Genomic DNA, 18,196 nt, shown 5'->3' on the forward strand with positions numbered 1-18,196 from the left:
CCCAGCCAACTTGACACATCAAAAAACCAACATACACAGGATCACACACATTTTCTCCCTTGCTGTCTTCTAGAAGTTTTATAGTTTTATGTTTTACATTTAGGGCTATGGTCCATTTTGAGTTAATTTTTATATATAGCGTGAGGGATGGGTTAAGATTTGTCTCTTTGCATACGAATGTGTCTTTTTAACCACTAAGAAGCCTTTTTTTTCTTTTTTTTTTTTTTGTTTTGAGACAGAGTTTCACTTTTATCGCCCAGGCTGGAGTGTAATGGTGCAATCTTCACTCACTGCAGCCTCCATCTCCCTGGTTCAAGTGATTCTCCTGCCTCAGCCTCCCGAGTAGCTGGGACTACAGGCGTGTGCCACCATGCCCAGCTAATTTTTATATTTTTAGTAGAGACAGGGTTTCACCATGTTAGCCAGGCTGGTCTCCCAACTCCTGACCTCAGATGATCCACCCGCCTCGGTCTCCCAAAGTGCTGGGATTATAGGAGTGAGCTACCACGCCTGGCCCTAAGAAGCTTTTTTTTTTTTAACAGTAAAATATACATTAATATGGTGGAACTTGATGCTAGTGGTTAGCAATCTACTACGTAGCTCTTTTGATATTTAGAGCAGGAAGCTCAGCCTTTAATCACTGGCTGTGATGGATGCCACTTATCAGGCCTATGTTTTGCTGTGTCTCATTCTTGCAGATATCCTTCTTTCCAGAGTCAGGACAGCCAGAGTGCTTAAAGGAAATGAACCTAGAGTCAAAGAGTGGGGGCCGAGTTCAGAGACGTTCTGCCAAGATAGCTGTATACCACCTGCAGGAGCTGGCCTCTGCTGAACTGGCCAAGGAATGGCCCAAGAGGAAGGTGCTTCAGGACCTGGTACCTGATGATCGAAAGGTAAGGCAGAAGCATGTATCAATTTGGGAACCATTATGTCTAACATTGTGCCTACTGTACACAGAGAAGTAAATGCACTTGAGTAAGTACGTGATAGGCAGTATTTTGTTTGTTTATCCTTGGAGATAGAGTACATCTGATCTAGCTTCGGTGTTTGGGGATTCAGTTAGGTTCTAGAGTGACAGTCTGTTTCATAAGTTCCTTAAAGAGCCCTCTTAATTCTGGATTAATTCCAGAGGGAACCTGAATTCTCAGATTAGATTTTTGTGTAATGTGTTTTTGTTTTGCTAGTTCATATGTGGTAGTTTATATTTAGTTGAGATAAGTGGTTTCAGTTTGTTTTGTAGTAACAGAACTCCTCTCCCCCGCTTTTTTCAAAATAAAATCCTATGCAAAACACCAGTATATAAAATAACTTAAAAACAGATTTGCTCTGAGTAGCTGTGAGTAGTGAGCCCAAAGCCTTGTCTACTTGGCCTTCTTCTTCTTGATACTTTTATTGTTCCCCTACACGGCCCCAAGCATACTTCTGAGGGGTGCAGAACCTGTTTGGAAGCCCTTGGATCTATTAGAATCTATTGGAATAGAACATAGAGGAAGGGGCATTATTTAGCCAAAAGGAGACAAGGATATATGACTGTCGGATAGTCTTGGGAACAGGTTGAAGGGATACGTAATAAGGAGTAAGAGAGGAGCAAAGGGCCTCTTATTCTCCAGGGTATCAAGAAGTTCACATTTGGCATAGGGCTCTGACCTATGTGAGAGTAATGTTATGTCTTATAAGAAAATAAGGCTGGGTACAGTGGCTCAAGGCTGTAATCCTAGTACTTTGGGAGGCCGAGGCAGGTGGATCATGAGGTCAAGAGATCGAGACCATCCTCGCCAACATGGTGAAACTCCCTGTCTACTAAAAATACAAAAATTAGCCTGGTGTGGTGGCAGGTGCCTATAATTCCAGCTACTCAGGAGGCTGAGACAGGAGAATCGCTTGAACCCAGGAGGTGGAGGTTGCAGTGAGCCAAGATTGGACCACTGCACTCCAGCTTGGGTGACAGAGTGAGACTCTGTCTCCAAAAAAAAAAAGGAAAAGAAAAGAAGGTCAAACCCTAGTTTCTAACACTTAGGTCTTCTTTGGTCTAAAAATTAGTCCAGGGTGGTAGGTGTGCACTCTTGGTGGACGCTCCTGGTGTCCAAGGAGTTGGATTGTATTTTTGAATATTAGAGTATACTTTCTTGTTTTGGACTTATTTCTACATTTTTTTTTTCCTGCTACAGGCTAAAGTACATGACTATCTAAATCCAATTTAAATGTGGGTTTTGCACAGTGATATTTATCTCATGATATTACAGTCAGGTTTCACTATGCATAGGATGTCATAAGGAAATTTAAATATTTGTTAACTGGCTGGGCGCAGTGGCTCACGCCTGTAATCCCAGCACTTTGGGAGGCTGAGGTGGGTGAATCACGAGGTCAGGAGTTCGAGACCAGCCTGGTCAACATGATGAAACCCCATCTCTACTAAAAATATTTTTAAAATTAGTGGCTGGGCACAGTGGCTCACACCTGTAATCCCAGCAATTTAGGAGGCTGTGGCGGGCCGATCACCTGAGGTCAGCAGTTTGAGAACAGCCTGGCTAACATGGTGATACCCCTTCTCTATTAAAAATACAAAAATTAGCTGGACGTGGAGGCAGGTGCCTGTAATCCCAGCTACTCGGGAGGCTGAGGCAGGAGAATCGCTTGAACCTGGGAAGCAGAGATTGCAGTGAGCCAAGATCGCACCATTGCACTCCAGCCTGGGCGACAAGAGCAGAAATCTGTCTCAAAAAAAAAAAAAAATTAGCCAGGTGGGACACACCTGTAGTCCCAGCTGTAGTCTCAGGTACTGGGGAGGCTGAGGCAGGAGACTCGTTTGAACCTGAGAGGCAGAGGTTGCAGTGAGCCAAGATCATGCCACTGCAATCTAGCCTGGGCCACAGAGCAAGACTTCATCTCAAAAAAATGACAATAAAAATAAATAAATATTTGTTGCCCGGTGTGGTGGCTCACACCTGTAATTGTAGCACTTTGGGAGTCCAAGGCGGGTGGATCACGAGGTCAGGAGATTGAGACCATCCTGGCTACCACGGTGAAACCCCGTCTCTACTAAAAATACAAAAAATTAGCTGGGCGTGGTGGTGCTTGCCTGCACTCTCAGCTACTTGGGAGGCTGAGGCAGGAGATTCACTTGAATCCGGGAGGCAGAGGTTGCAGTGAGCCGAGATTGCGCCACTGCACTCCAGCCTGGGTGACAGAGCAAGACTCCATCTCTAAAATAAATAAATAAGTAAATATTTGTTAACTCATTGATAAAGTTGGGTATTCTCATCTAGCAGATGCTTTCCTAAAATCATCAAATAGGTTATATATGTGTGTGTATATATATATATTTTTTTTTTTTTTTTGAGACAGCGTCTCGCTCTGTCACCAAGGCTGGAGTGCAATGGCGCGATCTCGGTTCACTGCATCCTCTGCCTCCCAGGTTCAAGTGATTCTCGTGCCTCAGCCTCCCAAGTAGCTGGGATTACAGGCACATACAACCACGCCCGGCTAATTTTTTGTAGAGATGGGTTTTGCCATGTTGCCCACGCTGGTCTCAAACTCCTTAGCTCAGGCAATTCACCTGCCTCGGCCTCCTGAAGCGCTAGGATTACAGGCGTGAGCCACTGTGCATGGCCTGGTTTATATTTTTGACAGCGTATAGATAAAAGGCATTATTCTTTCTTAAATATAAAAATTTAATCTTTTTGAGTGATAACATATTCTTCAAATGGTTCAAAAACTCAAAATGATGCTAAACATTGAATTAGCCCACTCCCACCTTGTCCTTGTTCTGTCCTGTCCCCATGGTTAACCATTCTTATTAGCTTCTTGTGTATCTTTCCACTGTTTCTTGATGTACATATAAGCAATGTGTATTCTTTCTTAAAAACTTTTAATTTTGAGATAATTTTAGACTAGTTAGCAGTTTCCAAATGCTCTTCACCTAGCTTCTCCTAATGCCAACATCTTACATAAGCATACCTTAGGATATTATCAGGATACCACATTTTATTTCATTTCTGTGTCTCCTTAGTCTCTTCCAATCTGTTATAGTTCCCCTGGCTTTGTCTTTTGTGTCCTTGATGCTGTTGAAGAGAACTGGCTGGTTATTTTGTAGAATGTTCCCCAACGTGGATTTGCATGATGTTTTCTCAAGATTAGGTTGAGAGTTCTGTATGTGTTTGGCAAGAATACCACTGAAGCAATGTTGGCCCTTTTCCATGTATCATATCAAAAGGTATATGATGTTGATATGTCTCTTACTGATGATGATAATTTTGATCAGTTGCTTAGGGTGTGTTTTCTAAGTATCTCAATGGCAAAACTACAATATTCCCATTTGTAATTAGTGAATATTTTGTGGGGAGATGGAATATGCACATATCCTGTTTCTTATCATACTGTTGCCTTCTTAGATTAGCATCTATTGACGATATTTGCCAGTAACAGTTTTTTTTTTTTTTTTGGAGACAGAGTCTCACTCTCTCACCCAGGCTGGAGTGCAGTGGCGTGGTCTCGGCCCATTGCAACCTCTGCCTCCCGGGTTCAAGTAATTCTTCTGCCTCAGCTTCCTGAGTAGCTGGGACTACAGGTGTGCACCACCACACCAGGCTAATTTTTGTAGTTACAGTAGAGATGGGGTTTCACCATATTGGCCAGGCTGGTCTCGAACTCCTGACCTTGTGATCCACCCCCTAGAGTGCTGGGATTACAGGCGTGAACCACTGAGCCTGGCCGCCTGCAACAGTTATGCCTGTGATGTTTACATAATGATTTTCAGTTTCCATCATTTTTTCTATGATTATTGATTAGAACTCTACTGTGAAAAGATCTGTTGTTTTCCTCTATTTATTTGTATAAGTAGAGACTCAATGATGTTTATTTTATTTCATGGGTTATAATCCAATGCTATTATTATTTATTTTGCTGCTCAGTGTGTCCCAGATTTGGCAGTTGAGAGCTCTTTCATGTGGGCTCCTATGTCTTTTTGACATCCCCTATCCTTTTTTGAGAAGATTTTTTACTTTATGACATGATAAGACAGGCCGTAGGCTTATCTTCCATTTTTCCTGCCCCAGCCCTGGAATCAACCATTTCTCTAAGGAATCCTGGTTCCTTTTATTAAAGAATATATTTAGAAGTGAATATTTAAGTGCTAGTTCTACTGGAGTGTCATTGTTTCTGTGCCTTCTTGGTGGATAGAGTTAGGATATAAAGGCATGTATAGTCATACATGCACACATACACATCCATATTTATTTTTATGGCTGTCTATCTGTATGTATATTAAAAGCCATGAGACCTTCATTTCCAATCCAACACCACAAGTTTCCTTCTAGTCTTCCTTTTTCTGTATTTGTAACTTCTTTCTCCAACAGTGAGAAACCTGGTTCTCATTATCCACAGTATATTTACTTATTTGCTCAATTCTAGTAGTATATAAAATAGTTTCAGAATTACCAACTCATTCTCTTGTAAAAAACAAATTTTCTATATTTGTGCATACTTATTTTCATCTTCAGCCTTACAGTATATAGTGAAAATAGTATTTTCCAAAGTTACTGAGGTTGGTTTTTTCTTTTCTGCCCCCATCATTGTGTCACTTATTTGTAATAGGTTCATGTGTTATTTTTATTAAGTTTTGGATTTCCCCTACATCCTATTTAATGTAACTATTCATTTATTTTGAGAGAATATAAAACCACCATGGTTCTAAATCAGACCTATTCAAAGAGATATGTTCTGAGTCACTACTCCTCATCCCAACTATTCCATTCCCATTCCCCTTTTCTTTCTACTGTGTTCCTACCTACCTCCAAAGATAACCAAACTCATTCATTTTTAGTTTATCCTTCCTGTATTTTTATGTGATGGATCATCAGATACATGTGTATTTTCTTATATCCCCTTCTTTCTTACTACAGATAATTTTTTTGATACTCTGCTTTATTTCACTTAATAATATAGTTGTGGCCGGGTGTAGTGGCTCACACCTGTAATCCCAGCACTTTGGGAGGCCAAGGCAGGCAGATCATGAGGTCAAGAGATTGAGACCATCCTGGCCAACATGGTGAAACCCTGTCTGTACTAAAAATACAAAAATTAGCTGGGCATGGTGGCGCACACCTGTAGTCCTAGCTACTTGGGAGGCTGAGACAGGAGAATAGCTTGAACCCAGAAGGCGGAGGTTGCAGTGAGCCAAGATAGCATCACTGGACTCCAGCCTGGGCAACAGAGCAAAAAATGTATATATATATATACATACACACACACACACACACACACATATATACACACACACACATATATATACATATATACACATATGTAAATACATATATATAAAAGTATATATATACACACATTATATATATGTATATGTGTATATATATGTGTATATATATATGTGTGTGTGTATATATATATATATATATATATATATATACACACACAGTCGTCCCTCAGTACATGTGGGGCGTTGGTTCCAGGACCTCTGTGAATACCCAAATTTGTGCATACTTAAGTTCCTCAGTCAGCCCTGCCAAACCTGTGTATATGAAAAGTGGTCTTCTGTATAGATGGGTTTTGTGTACTGAGAATACAGTATTTTTGATCCTTGTTTGGTTGAAAAAATCCACATATAAGTGGACCTGCACAGTTCAAACTCATGTTCTTCAAGGGTCAACTGTGTATCCTGGAAATTACTCCACATGTGTTCATAAAAATCATCCTCATCTTTTTTATAGCTGGATAGTACTTCATTTACATAAATATGATAGTTTATTACTATTACTAATACGATAGTTTATTACTATCATATTTATGATAGTAAATATGTATCATATATGATACATTTATAATTATATTTATATAAACTATGTACTATGGAGCTGTAAAAAAGATTTTAGATAGGCCCATTTACACTAGCTTCAGAGGAGACTAAATGCTTATAAATAAAGCCACTTCTGTACTCTATAAAAGTATTGTGTACTCTATTCTTTTATAGATTTACCAGAGGTTCTTTGGGCTACCTTCCTTACTTCCTCCATTACCTTTATGGGCTTTGGGTGTGTTTTTCTGTTGCAGAGAATCAGCTTCTTTTCAGACACTTCCACTGTCAAAGCAGAAAGATTGTTTACTTACCAGAAATATAGCTATTTACCTATGGTGGACTTCGCAAGAACTGTCTGTGCAGGTTGCTCTCTGCTCTCTGGAAACTCTAGTTGTAGTTGTAAGGAGAGATCAGCTCACGTCAAAGCCTGTAAAAAGAAGTGCTAGAAATAATTCTACTTTTGTTTTTTTTTTGTTTTTTTTTTTTTTGAGACGGAATCTCGCTCTGTCGCTCAGGCTGGAGTGCAGTGGCGCAATCTCGGCTCACTGCAAGCTCCGCCTCCTGGGTTCCCGCCATTCTCCTGCCTCAGCCTCCCCTAGTAACTGGAACTACAGGCGCCCGCCACCACGCCCGGCTAATTTTTTTTTTTGTATTTTTAGTAGAGACGGGGTTTCACCGTGTTAGGATAGTCTCGATCTCCTGACCTCGTGATCCGCCCGCCTCGGCCTCCCAAAGTGCTGGGATTACAAGCGTGAGCCACTGCGCCCGGCGAAATAATTCTACTTTTGAAGTATAAGCAGATATTATGTATCCTGTTCCCTTATTCCTCTCACATCCCTGTTTTATGTTGAACCTTCATTTTTTTATTTTAGAATTTTAAAAATACCAAAATTAGCATGTTATAATTGAAGAAAAATTAAAAATGCAGATAAATAGGAAAAAATATTAAAATGATTCAAAATTCTACCAGAGATGTAGTCCCAGCTACTCGGGAGGCTGAGGCAGGAGAATGACGTGAACCCAGGAGGCGGAGCTTGCAGTGAGCCGAGATCGTGCCACTGCACTCCAGCCTGGGCGACAGAGCGAGGCTCCACCTCAAAAAAAAAAAAAATTCTACCAGAGAATACCATTGTTAATATTTTGATTTATACACTTCTAACCTTTTACTCATCTACATTTATTTGTATGACTCAGTATACGAATGCGAATTTGTATCCCTTTCTCTCTTTTAACATTTTTTAAATTTATTTTTTTCTTTCCTAATCATTAGAACCTATGAATCTCTCTTTTTAAACACATATTTTAATTCTATGTAGTACTCTGTAGCTTTTTTTTCTTTTTAAACTGTAGGTGAAGTATTATATCTGAGTCTCTTGTCCTCTGTTAAAAATCAAACTTTTCTAAGACAAACAATAGACCATTATACTTATCAGTTTCAGGTACTTTACAGGGTCTTATATCTTACAGTTTTTTTGTGTACAGGAGTATAGATTTCAGAATTATATAACCTAAGGAGTTGGGTGTGAAACTTTTGGGATATTTTGGTTGGGAGTTGGATTTATCTAATGTTTCTGGTTGTCTTGTCTTGTAGTTAAAATATACTCGTCCAGGGCTACCTACCTTCAGCCAGGAAGTACTACATAAATGGAAGACAGATATCAAGAAATATCATCGTATTCAGTGTCCTAACCAGGTGGTTCTTTCTCATTCATTTATTCAGTAAATGTTTATCAAGCATCTGCTCTTGCTTCAGTTATTTATTCCTTCATGACAAAATACCTGAACCTCAGTGGCTTAAAACAATTATTTTATTTGTTCACAATTCCATAGAGCGATAATTCTATAAAGGCTCAGCAGGGCAGTTCTCCTGCGATATGTACCATCAGCTGGAATCGCTCATGAAAGTGCATTCAGCTGGAAACTCAGACTGGAATGTTCAAGATGGTTTCTGTGCAGCTGCATTTATCTGGGAGCTTGGCTGTCCATATGGCCTCTCTCTCTAGCAGAGTAGTTGGGCTACCAGCAGGGTACACAGTGACTGACTTCTCAGAGAATATTTTGAGATCATGAAAGCAGGGCTGCAGATCTTTTAAAATCTAGCTTCAGAATTTGCACAGCATGACTTCCATGGTGTTTTATTGATCAAAGGAATCATGGGACTAACCCAGATTCACAGGAAGGGTAAATAGACTCCACTTCTTGATGGCAAGAGTGGAAGAGAATTTGCAGCCATCTTTATTTTTACGATTTTAAAAATATTTTTATTTTCTAGAGTCAAGATGAGGGAGAGAGAGCCATCTTTAAACTATCACAGCTATAGTAGATTCAGTACTTTGCAGAGGAGTAAATATAAAAGAAGTGGGAACACATTTGCACTAAATAAAGCAGATTAAAAAAAAAACTATATAATTTTCCATGTTTCTCTTCAGTGTCAGAGAAAGTACTGAGGGAAGGAAATGGCTTAATCTTTCCTAAACAACTTGTTCACCTTCCGTTTCTTTTCTTTTTAGCTTTCCTTGGCTTTCCTTCTTTTGCAGCTTATATGTATATTCTTTTTTCGTTTGGTTTGTGGCACAAATTATTGGTTTTCTTCCTTCAAATGTGGAGTTGGTCAGTGTAAATGGCCAGATTGTTCAGAGAAGGGAGCTATTTGGCATAGTCTTCACACTATTTCTTCTCTTTTGCAGGGCTGTGAGGCTGTCTACAGTAGTGTATCTGGCCTTAAAGCTCACCTGGGCTCTTGTACATTGGTTTGTAACTTTTTAAACTTACTATCTTAACATGTCCTCTAAAATAGTCTGACGTGGAAGAGAATTCAGTTTAGGTGAACAGCTAGTTGTCCTGTTTACCATTATCTTCAGAGGCTGCTTTAGTTTTTTATGTCTCTAAGATTCTTGGTCTGGTATTGGGTGGGATGCCAGGGCATGTCCAAGACTTAGAAAAGATCACCATAGTCACAAGTCATTATCAATTTAAAGGAATTCGGAGAAAAATATATTTGTTCTGAGTTCCTGTCCCTGAATTCGAAGAGATTCAGCTCCTTGCATTGGAGCATCTCCTACACTGGGCCTGCCTTGTTTGGGTGGGCCTAAAACTTTGTAGAATCACCTTACATGTGCTTACCTGGATTGGTAAAGATCCTCTATACCCATCTGAACCATACTGGCCTCTGGGGATGGGAGGTGGGATAGGGTGTCAGGCTAACAGCCATTCACCTCACTGAATCTTTTCCATGTTGACCCAGGTGTCCTACAACCTACCAGCCATGGGAATTGCTGCCATTTTCCAATCTCCTCACACAAAATGAGCACCATGGAAACCTGAAGCTTCAGGAGGGGAGAGATGTCTCAGTTGAAGGCAACAAGGGAGTTGTAGGCATCTAAACCAGATATGTCCAGGAATGCTTAGGAGTTTGTCATCTTGATCCTAGTTTCTGAGTCCTTAAACTAGGTATTATGGATGGCACTCTTCTAATTCTGGATTTTGAAGGCACTTTTTGCGACAGTGGATCATAGTGGGAAGAATTGTACATTGGTGCCTCTGGTGAATTTTGGGCATTTGATCATTTTGGGGGAGGAACGAGGACAACCTGGAAGTGAAGTGAAAGGAACATAGGAAGGTAGAAAGATGTGGCATATTACCTGAGAAAAAGTAGGGGACTTTCAGGTTGTGTTGAAGTAGGGTGGGTGATTGGAACAGAATTGCACTAGGATGGATTTATGTTGGTAATCATTCATCCAAGCTGGTTTTCCTAAATCTGTTACTATATTGGATCTTTTTCCTTCTTATCTTTGGTGAAGTAGAATTCCCTCTTTTCATCTCTAACAATCCCTACACATAGCCCAGGTATGTGTTTCTGAATTTACCAATAATTCTTTTTTGTTTCTCTCTTGGAAATAGGGAAACTTTGTGGCTGGAAAATACAAATGTCTTCTATGTCAGAAAGAATTTGTGTCAGAGAGTGGTGTCAAGTATCACATCAACTCTGTCCATGCTGAGGTGAGGTTTTTGTAATCCTGTGGGCCTGATATATAAGCCACAAGAGAGGTAGACTTTGTCCCTATTGTTATGGACTAAGGCTGTCAAGGAAAGTATCTCTAAAGTGGCTACCAGAGACATTAGAGTTAAAATATTCTCTAAACTTAGATATATAATTGTATTTTTCTGTGAAAGTATTTGAAGTCACTGTGAGGGGTGGGCGGGGTGGCTCATGCCTCTAATCCCAGCACTTTGGGAGGCCAAGGCAGGAGGATTGCTTGAACCCAGGAGTTTGAGGCTGCAGGGAGCTGGTTGTGCCACTGCACTCCAGCCTAGGCAACAGAGATCCTGACTAAAAAAAAAAAAAAATCACTGTGACTGTAAGCATCCTTGAACTCTTTTTTTTTTTAGACAGAGTCTCACTCTGTTGCCCAATCTGGAGGGCTCACTGCAACCTCCACCTCTCAGGTTCAAGCAATACTCCCTGAGTAGCTGGGATTACAGGCACCTGCCACCATGCCTGGCTAATTTTTGTATTTTCAGTAGAGATGGGGTTTTGCCATGTTGGCCAGGCTGGTCTTGAACTCCTGACTTCAGGTGATCCACTTGCCTCGGCCTCCCAAAGTGCTAGGATTACAGGTGTGAGCCACTATGCCTGGCCTGAACTCTTCTAATTCCTTTAAATCCAATTAAGTCAAACATTTGGGAACCAGGTTGAGTTTACATGTTTGAAATTCTTGTTTCACAGTGATCTCTATACGTTCATGCCTTCTAGCATTCTAAAGTCTTCTGGCAACCCATTTTTAACGCTGTTTAAAATACTGGATAAAACAACTAAAGGACATTATTGAGACAGTTGGGGAAATTTGAATGCTCACTATATTAAATAATAGTATTGTGTCAGTGTTAACATTCCCAAAGGTGATAGTTGTAGTCATGCAGGAGAATGCCCTTGTTCTTAGGCAGATATATGCCGAAGTGTTTAGGGATGAAGTATTATGATGTCTGCAACTAACTTGCACATAGTTCAGCAAAAGAAAGAAGGAGGGAAGAAGGAAGAGAGGAAGGAAAGAGATTAACAATGGTAAATTTGATTGTTCATTGAACTGTTACAACTTTTCTGAAGGTTTGTAATTTTTCAAAATAAAAAAATTGTAAAATTGTGTATAAAAATGCTTTAAAGTTCAGAAGGTCAGGCCGGGCGCGGTGGCTCACGCTTGTAATCCCAGCACTTTGGGAGGCCGAGGCGGGCGGATCACGAGGTCAGGAGATCGAGACCACGGTGAAACCCCGTCTCTACTAAAAACACAAAAAATTAGCCGGGCGTGGTGGCGGGCGCCTGTAGTCCCAGCTACTCGGAGAGGCTGAGGCAGGAGAATGGCGGGAACCCGGGAGGCGGAGCTTGCAGTGAGCCGAGATTACGCCACTGCACTCCAGCCTGGGTGACAGAGTGAGACTCTGTCTCAAAAAAAAAAAAAAAAAAAAAAAAGTTCAGAAGGTCAAGGGTTTTCTCTTGGGGAAGGTTTTTTAGTAATATAGGTGAACAGAGAAATTGTTTATGATATAATTAAATAGTCCTACTACAACAGCTTAGGAATACAATTTGCATTCTCTTGGAATATCTTACTGCAGAAACTATTGCTGCCTGATGTGGAAAAATAAAGGGAACACCTTTATTTATTTTCTGCCCTCAAATTTGGTAGTACTTAACAATGTGAGCTTTAATTACTTCCATAAAATTTGGTTTCTGTTGCTTTACTGGCATAAGCTTTCAGAATCCCTAGCCAAAATCTGAGATGTCTTCTGAAGGCAGTCATATCTTTTTAGTAATAATAGCATATCTTTTTTTGCTTTAGGAAGTATTTAAAAGGTAATTATTGGCCGGGCATGGTGGCTCACGCCTGTAATCCCAGCACTTTGGGAGGCCGAGGCGGGCAGATCACCTGAGGTCAGGAGTTCGAGACCAGCCTGGCCATCATAGTGAAACCCCGTCTCTACTGAAAAGTTAGCTGGGCGTGGTGGCGGGCACCTGTAATCCCAGCTACTTGGGAGGCTGAGGCAGGAGATTTGCTTGAACCTGGGAGATGGAGGTTGCAGTGAGCCAAGATTGTGCCACTGCACTCCAGCCTGGGCAACAGAGCAAGACTCTGTTCAAAAAAAAAAAAAAAGGTAATTATCTCCTGACAAAATCTGGCCTTTATATAGTTAAATGGTTTGTCTATTTTCTTCCTAAAAAGTTAAAACCAACAGAGTTGGAACCAACAAATTTCACTTGGTTTGGGGCATGCTCCCAGGCATTTGTTTATTGATTTATGCCTCTATTTATGAATTTTGTGGGTGGTAAAACATCTTTACCCTGTTTCTTCCTCCCTCCATCACATTTTCTTACACTACTTTTTTTTTTTTAACAGAAAATTTCAAACACATGAAAGTAGAGAAAATAGCATAATGAACCCAGTATGCTGTCAGCCATCCTCAGCAATCATCAGTGTATGGCCAATCTTGTGTCATTTATAACCTCACTTTTCTCCTCCCTTAAAGGCTTACTTTAAAGCAAATTCCACATATAATTTCAGCTGTAAGTGCTTCTTTCAATATGTATCTGTAAGAGATAAGGACTTTTGAAAACATATGACCACAAACATTATTATACCTAAAAAAGTTAAGAATTTTAATATTATCATATATCTAGTTATTATTTAAATTTCCCTGATTATCTTATAATTTTTTTCAGAGTTGATTTATTCAAATTAGGATCTAAAACAAGGTCTAAATATTGCATTTGTTTGTTTTAATCTAGAGCAGCACGATCCAAAAAAATGTACTGTGAGCCATGTATGTACTTTAAAATTTTCTAGTAGCCACATTAAAAAAGTATTTTAAAAAGATGAAATTGTTAATAATTTATTAAGCCCAATATATCTAAAATTATTTTTAACATGTAAATCAATAAATTATTGAGATATTTTACATTTTTTTCATAGCAAGTCTTTGAAATTTGGTGTATATTTTACATGAAAGCATATCTTAATTTGTTCTACTCACATTTAAACACATCACTTACCAAATGTGGCTAGTGGCTATCTCATTGCATGGTGCAAGACTAAAAGCTTCCTCTTCCTTTTTACAAATTTGCCATTTATTGAAGAAACCGGATCACTTGTCACATACATGTACCCACATTCTGGAATTTCGCTGATTGCACCCTATGGTAGTATTCCTCTATTCTGGCTATTTTTTTCTTTTTTGCTTTTTGTTGTTGTTGTTGTTTGTTTTTGAGGTACAGGGACCACTGCAGTGGAGTCTTCCAGTGGGGCAGAGAGATTGGGCTCAACTCCCTATTCTGGCTTTTCCTATGAATTGGTAGATGTAAAAGACTGCACAGATCACCTGATAAGATTGAAGTTCTTTCTTTTTTGGCAAAAATACTTTATAATTGGATTTCATGTCCCCTACCGCTTAATTTTTTAAAGTGAGCCTCGAAAATGTTAAGTAATTTCCCCATGGTCACGTATCTAGAAACAGAGCTGGGATTTGGACCCAGGGGGCCTGGCTGCAAAATTTGTGCTCTTAGTTACGATGCCATCATGGAATAAAAATCTCCTATGGCTCAGTGTGTTACACCTCATGATGAGATTTATACTCAGGAGATATAAGAATGGGATGATGCTAAGTAAACGGACTTTGTAGATCATTTGTTAAAGTCCCTAGAATTACGCCTTACAAAATGTGTGCTTATAATAGCTGCTCTGTATTGGATTTCTCCATCTTAAAATATAGAATCCTGAGGTATGGTTCCATATCTGTTTCCTTCTTACTGTGTTCTGCCCTAATCATGCCTTTTTTCCATTCTTCCTCCACCTTTCTTTATGTTCTTCACTATATTTTCGACTGGATGACATTTCTATTTTGCCTCTCTAGGACTGGTTCGTTGTAAACCCAACAACAACCAAAAGCTTTGAAAAGCTGATGAAGATAAAGCAGCGGCAGCAAGAAGAAGAAAAGCGGAGGCAGCAGCACAGGAGCAGAAGGTCTCTAAGAAGGCGGCAGCAGCCTGGCATTGAGCTTCCCGAGACAGAGCTGAGTCTTAGAGTAGGGAAGGATCAGAGGAGGAATAATGAGGAACTGGTAGTGTCAGCCTCCTGTAAGGAACCAGAGCAGGAGCCAGTGCCAGCACAGTTCCAGAAAGTAAAGCCCCCAAAGACTAATCATAAACGAGGAAGGAAATAGGCAGTCAGTGTAAAAGCACTCCTAGGAAAGCAGATGTGATGCTGTTGTCACGGGGACCTGTGCTGGGAGGACTGAGTGAAGATTCTTTCAGCGTTTGTGTAAGGCTGTGACTTTCTCAGCTCCTTCCTCCTGTGTAAATTTCACTGTCTTCCCTTCTTACACTTTGATTCCCCCCTCCCCTTTTAGTAGGTTTTCCTGCTATTCCTCGTCAAGTCCTCTTGTTTTTTTTATCTTGCCCAAAGAGCTCCCTCTCAAGGCTCTTGCCCTGTACAAAACTAAGAAAACTTTTTGGTTGTCCTTTCCTTCCTGGGGTATAGAATGTTCTTGGAAGCTCCATTGATTTAGTAGCTGCTCCATCATCTAGCTTGTGAAACCATTCCAAACTAATTTTTTAAAACCATAACTGTTTAGTCATTTTGTATTTGTGATATAACAAGTCTAGAAGCTAGAATTGTTGTCATTCACATAATAAGATTACACTGTCTCCTTGGGAAACAAACTTTATGGAGGCTGTTTGTCCTCTCAATATGGTTTTAAGATTGAAAGTAAGAAAATGGATTTAGGATGAAAAATCTAGAACTACCCTATGCTTTTTATACTGGGAAATGCTTTGTACCAAGTAGCAATGACTAGACCCACAGACATGAAAAGCAGCCTTAGGAGTAACATGACCCAAACATTAAAATGACAGGGAAGAGAAAGTAGAAGCAGCAATAAATACTGCCCCAACTTTCCTGGAGCCTGAGGCCTCATCCATAGCTATGATCACTTGCCCTCTGAAGCTTATTTTTGCTTCTTTGGTTTTAAGAATTGAGAAGTATCACATTGCCCCTGATGTTTTGACAGTCTCCTAGTGCTCCTGGTAGTGCCACTAAAGGAAAACCAAGGTGCGCATTCCTTCTCCCTGGACTTTACCTCACTTGTTAGTCTACGCCCCACTGTTTTCACCCATCCCCTTAGCCAACTTCTGTCTTTTTGAATTTTCTGAGAATATTGTCCTATCCTCTTTTATATATGGAGTTCTCTCCTCTTTATATCCTGAGACTTTGACACCAGATGTAGATATTTATCTGGAGCTGGAAAGAAAAATTCTTTTTCTGTACCTCATGCCTACCTGGTAATGTTTAATGGGTTATTTCTCTTTGAGGGTGGTGGCTTTCTCTGGAACATGGTTAGAGCAGCTTTGTTGTCGTGTTTCTGGATTCTCTTCCCCGTTTTGCATAAATATTGGTCTTATATATTCTTGCCTATTTTTGTGGCATATGCCACATAGAAAATGAACCCTGATATAGACAAGTACTACCTTTTCAAATTCTGAAAGGCTATTACCACTTTAACTCTTTGTGCTCCTCCAAATAGCTTTAAAATGTGGGCTTTTGTGAAGACCACTTCAAACAAGGGAGCACTGAAACCTGAATTGGATACTGCCAGAATAGGTAGTTTTGAAACAAGTTAAGGACATGGTATATGCACTCTGCATTTTCATTGGCAGTGTGCCCTTAAAGCCCTTTCAGTAGTTGAGGGTTGTCAGGGAGGAGAAATGAAGAAGCTATATTAATTTCTGGTGAGTAAGACCTGGGGAATGTTTGGCAATGACAAAATAAATAAATGACTCTCGGAAAGATGTTTCCAGTGTTCTTTGACGCCGACCTGCTGCATGACTTCTTGACACTGTATGGGGGTAAGAAGATGGCTGGAGATGGGGGTGAGTTTGAAATAAATTCCACATGCAGTTGTCTCAGTAGTTCTTTGGTTCCTGAATTATGCTGGTTAAAATAAGTAGTTTGAGATTAAAGTGAATTAGTATAGGAAACTTGCCCAGTTTCATCCAGGGACCCCTTGCAGGCATTCCTTTCCTTTTTCCTGACCAAGACCAGGGATCAGCAGGACTCATTATAGACTATTCTAATCACAGTATTGCGTTTTAAAGTTTTTTTTTTTTTAATTCATTAGACTAACAAACTAAGTTTGACTGTATTACGAACTTTCATACATGGTTTGGAATGCAAATTGGTACAATCACTTCAAAAGTGATTTGGCTGTATCTAGCAGAGTTGAAGATGTGTACCCGAAGACTTAGCAGTTTCTTTCCTGGGTATACACAGAGTAACTCCTCTTGTCCAGGCATACCAAGAGACACAAAAAAGAATGATTATTGCAGTACAGTTTACAATAGAGAAATACTGAAAACATGTATCAGAGATCTACTTTCACTTTTGCAAGTTACGGGATTATAGAACAAATGGCTAGACTGTATTTCCCAGTTATCCCCCTTCCCTCCACTCTCTAGTGAAGGAGAAGCCAGCTAACTCCTTTCCCATGGAATGTGAGTGGAGTGATGAATGCCACTTGCAGGTTAGAACTTTTGAGTGGGTGTACCTCCAAGCTTTCTTTACCCTTCCTCTGGCTAAATGCAGATGATGATGGGGCCCTAGGAGATGGAAGAACACAAAATGGAAGATATCTTGAGTCTCTGAATCACCTCCTGAAGGAGAGCCACTTGCCAACCAGGAACATGTATCTGAGACTATTAAGTGAGCAAGAAATAAATGTCTGTTATTTGAGACATTATACATTCTTGGGTCTCTTTGTTGGCCTACTCTAATAAACAAGAATTATCCATTATCAGGATGGATAAATTGCGATATAGTCATACAGTAGAATACTATACAAGCTATAAAATTGAGTAGGGTTTCTTGTATCATCATGAATATGTCTCAATGTCTGGGGCCAGGCACGGTGGCTCACACCTGTAATCCTAACGTTTTGGGAGGTTGAGGCTGGAGGACCGCTTGAGCTCAGGAGTTCTAGACCAACCTGGGCAATGTGATGAAATCTCATCTCTACAAAAAAATAAAAAAAAATTAGCTGGGCATCGTGGTGTGCACCTATAGTCTCAGCCAGTTGGGAGGCCGAGATGGGAGGACTGCTTGGGTCCAGGAGGTCGAGATGCTGCTGTGAGCTGTGATCACACTACTGCACTCCAGCCTGTGTGACACAGTGAGACCGTCTCAAAAAATATACTGATAAGAACAGATACTACACTTGATCTTAGCCAAAAGGCGACCGTCTCAAAAAATATAAAGAATATTCTGCACATCTCCTTAAAAGAGAATTTTAGAAATTTACTCGTTTCATCTTGATTCTTCTCTCTTCTCATAGCAAATCCATTGGCAAGTC

General features: G+C 40.1%; 1 protein-coding gene across 4 annotated transcripts in view; it reads left to right on the forward strand.

Annotated features, from left to right (window-relative positions):
• The window catches only part of ZNF512 (zinc finger protein 512), a 40,786-nt gene extending 24,016 nt beyond the window's left edge, over positions 1 to 16,770 (forward strand). For 2 of the 4 annotated variants that reach the window (XM_032172564.2, XM_032172565.2), the window contains exons 10-14: positions 699 to 893; positions 8,400 to 8,501; positions 9,496 to 9,558; positions 10,709 to 10,807; positions 14,708 to 16,770. In XM_032172564.2, the coding sequence (XP_032028455.1) occupies positions 699 to 893; positions 8,400 to 8,501; positions 9,496 to 9,558; positions 10,709 to 10,807; positions 14,708 to 15,016 (768 nt within the window). In that variant the 3' untranslated portion in view covers positions 15,017 to 16,770. The remainder of the gene's footprint in view (positions 1 to 698; positions 894 to 8,399; positions 8,502 to 9,495; positions 9,559 to 10,708; positions 10,808 to 14,707) is intronic. The other 2 variants (XM_032172566.2, XM_032172567.2) reach the window with 1 other exon arrangement.
• Positions 16,771 to 18,196: the final 1,426 nt, after the last annotated feature.

Source organism: Hylobates moloch, unplaced genomic scaffold, assembly GCF_009828535.3.
Source record: "Hylobates moloch isolate HMO894 unplaced genomic scaffold, HMol_V3 SCAFFOLD_13, whole genome shotgun sequence".
Lineage (NCBI taxonomy): Eukaryota > Metazoa > Chordata > Mammalia > Primates > Hylobatidae > Hylobates > Hylobates moloch.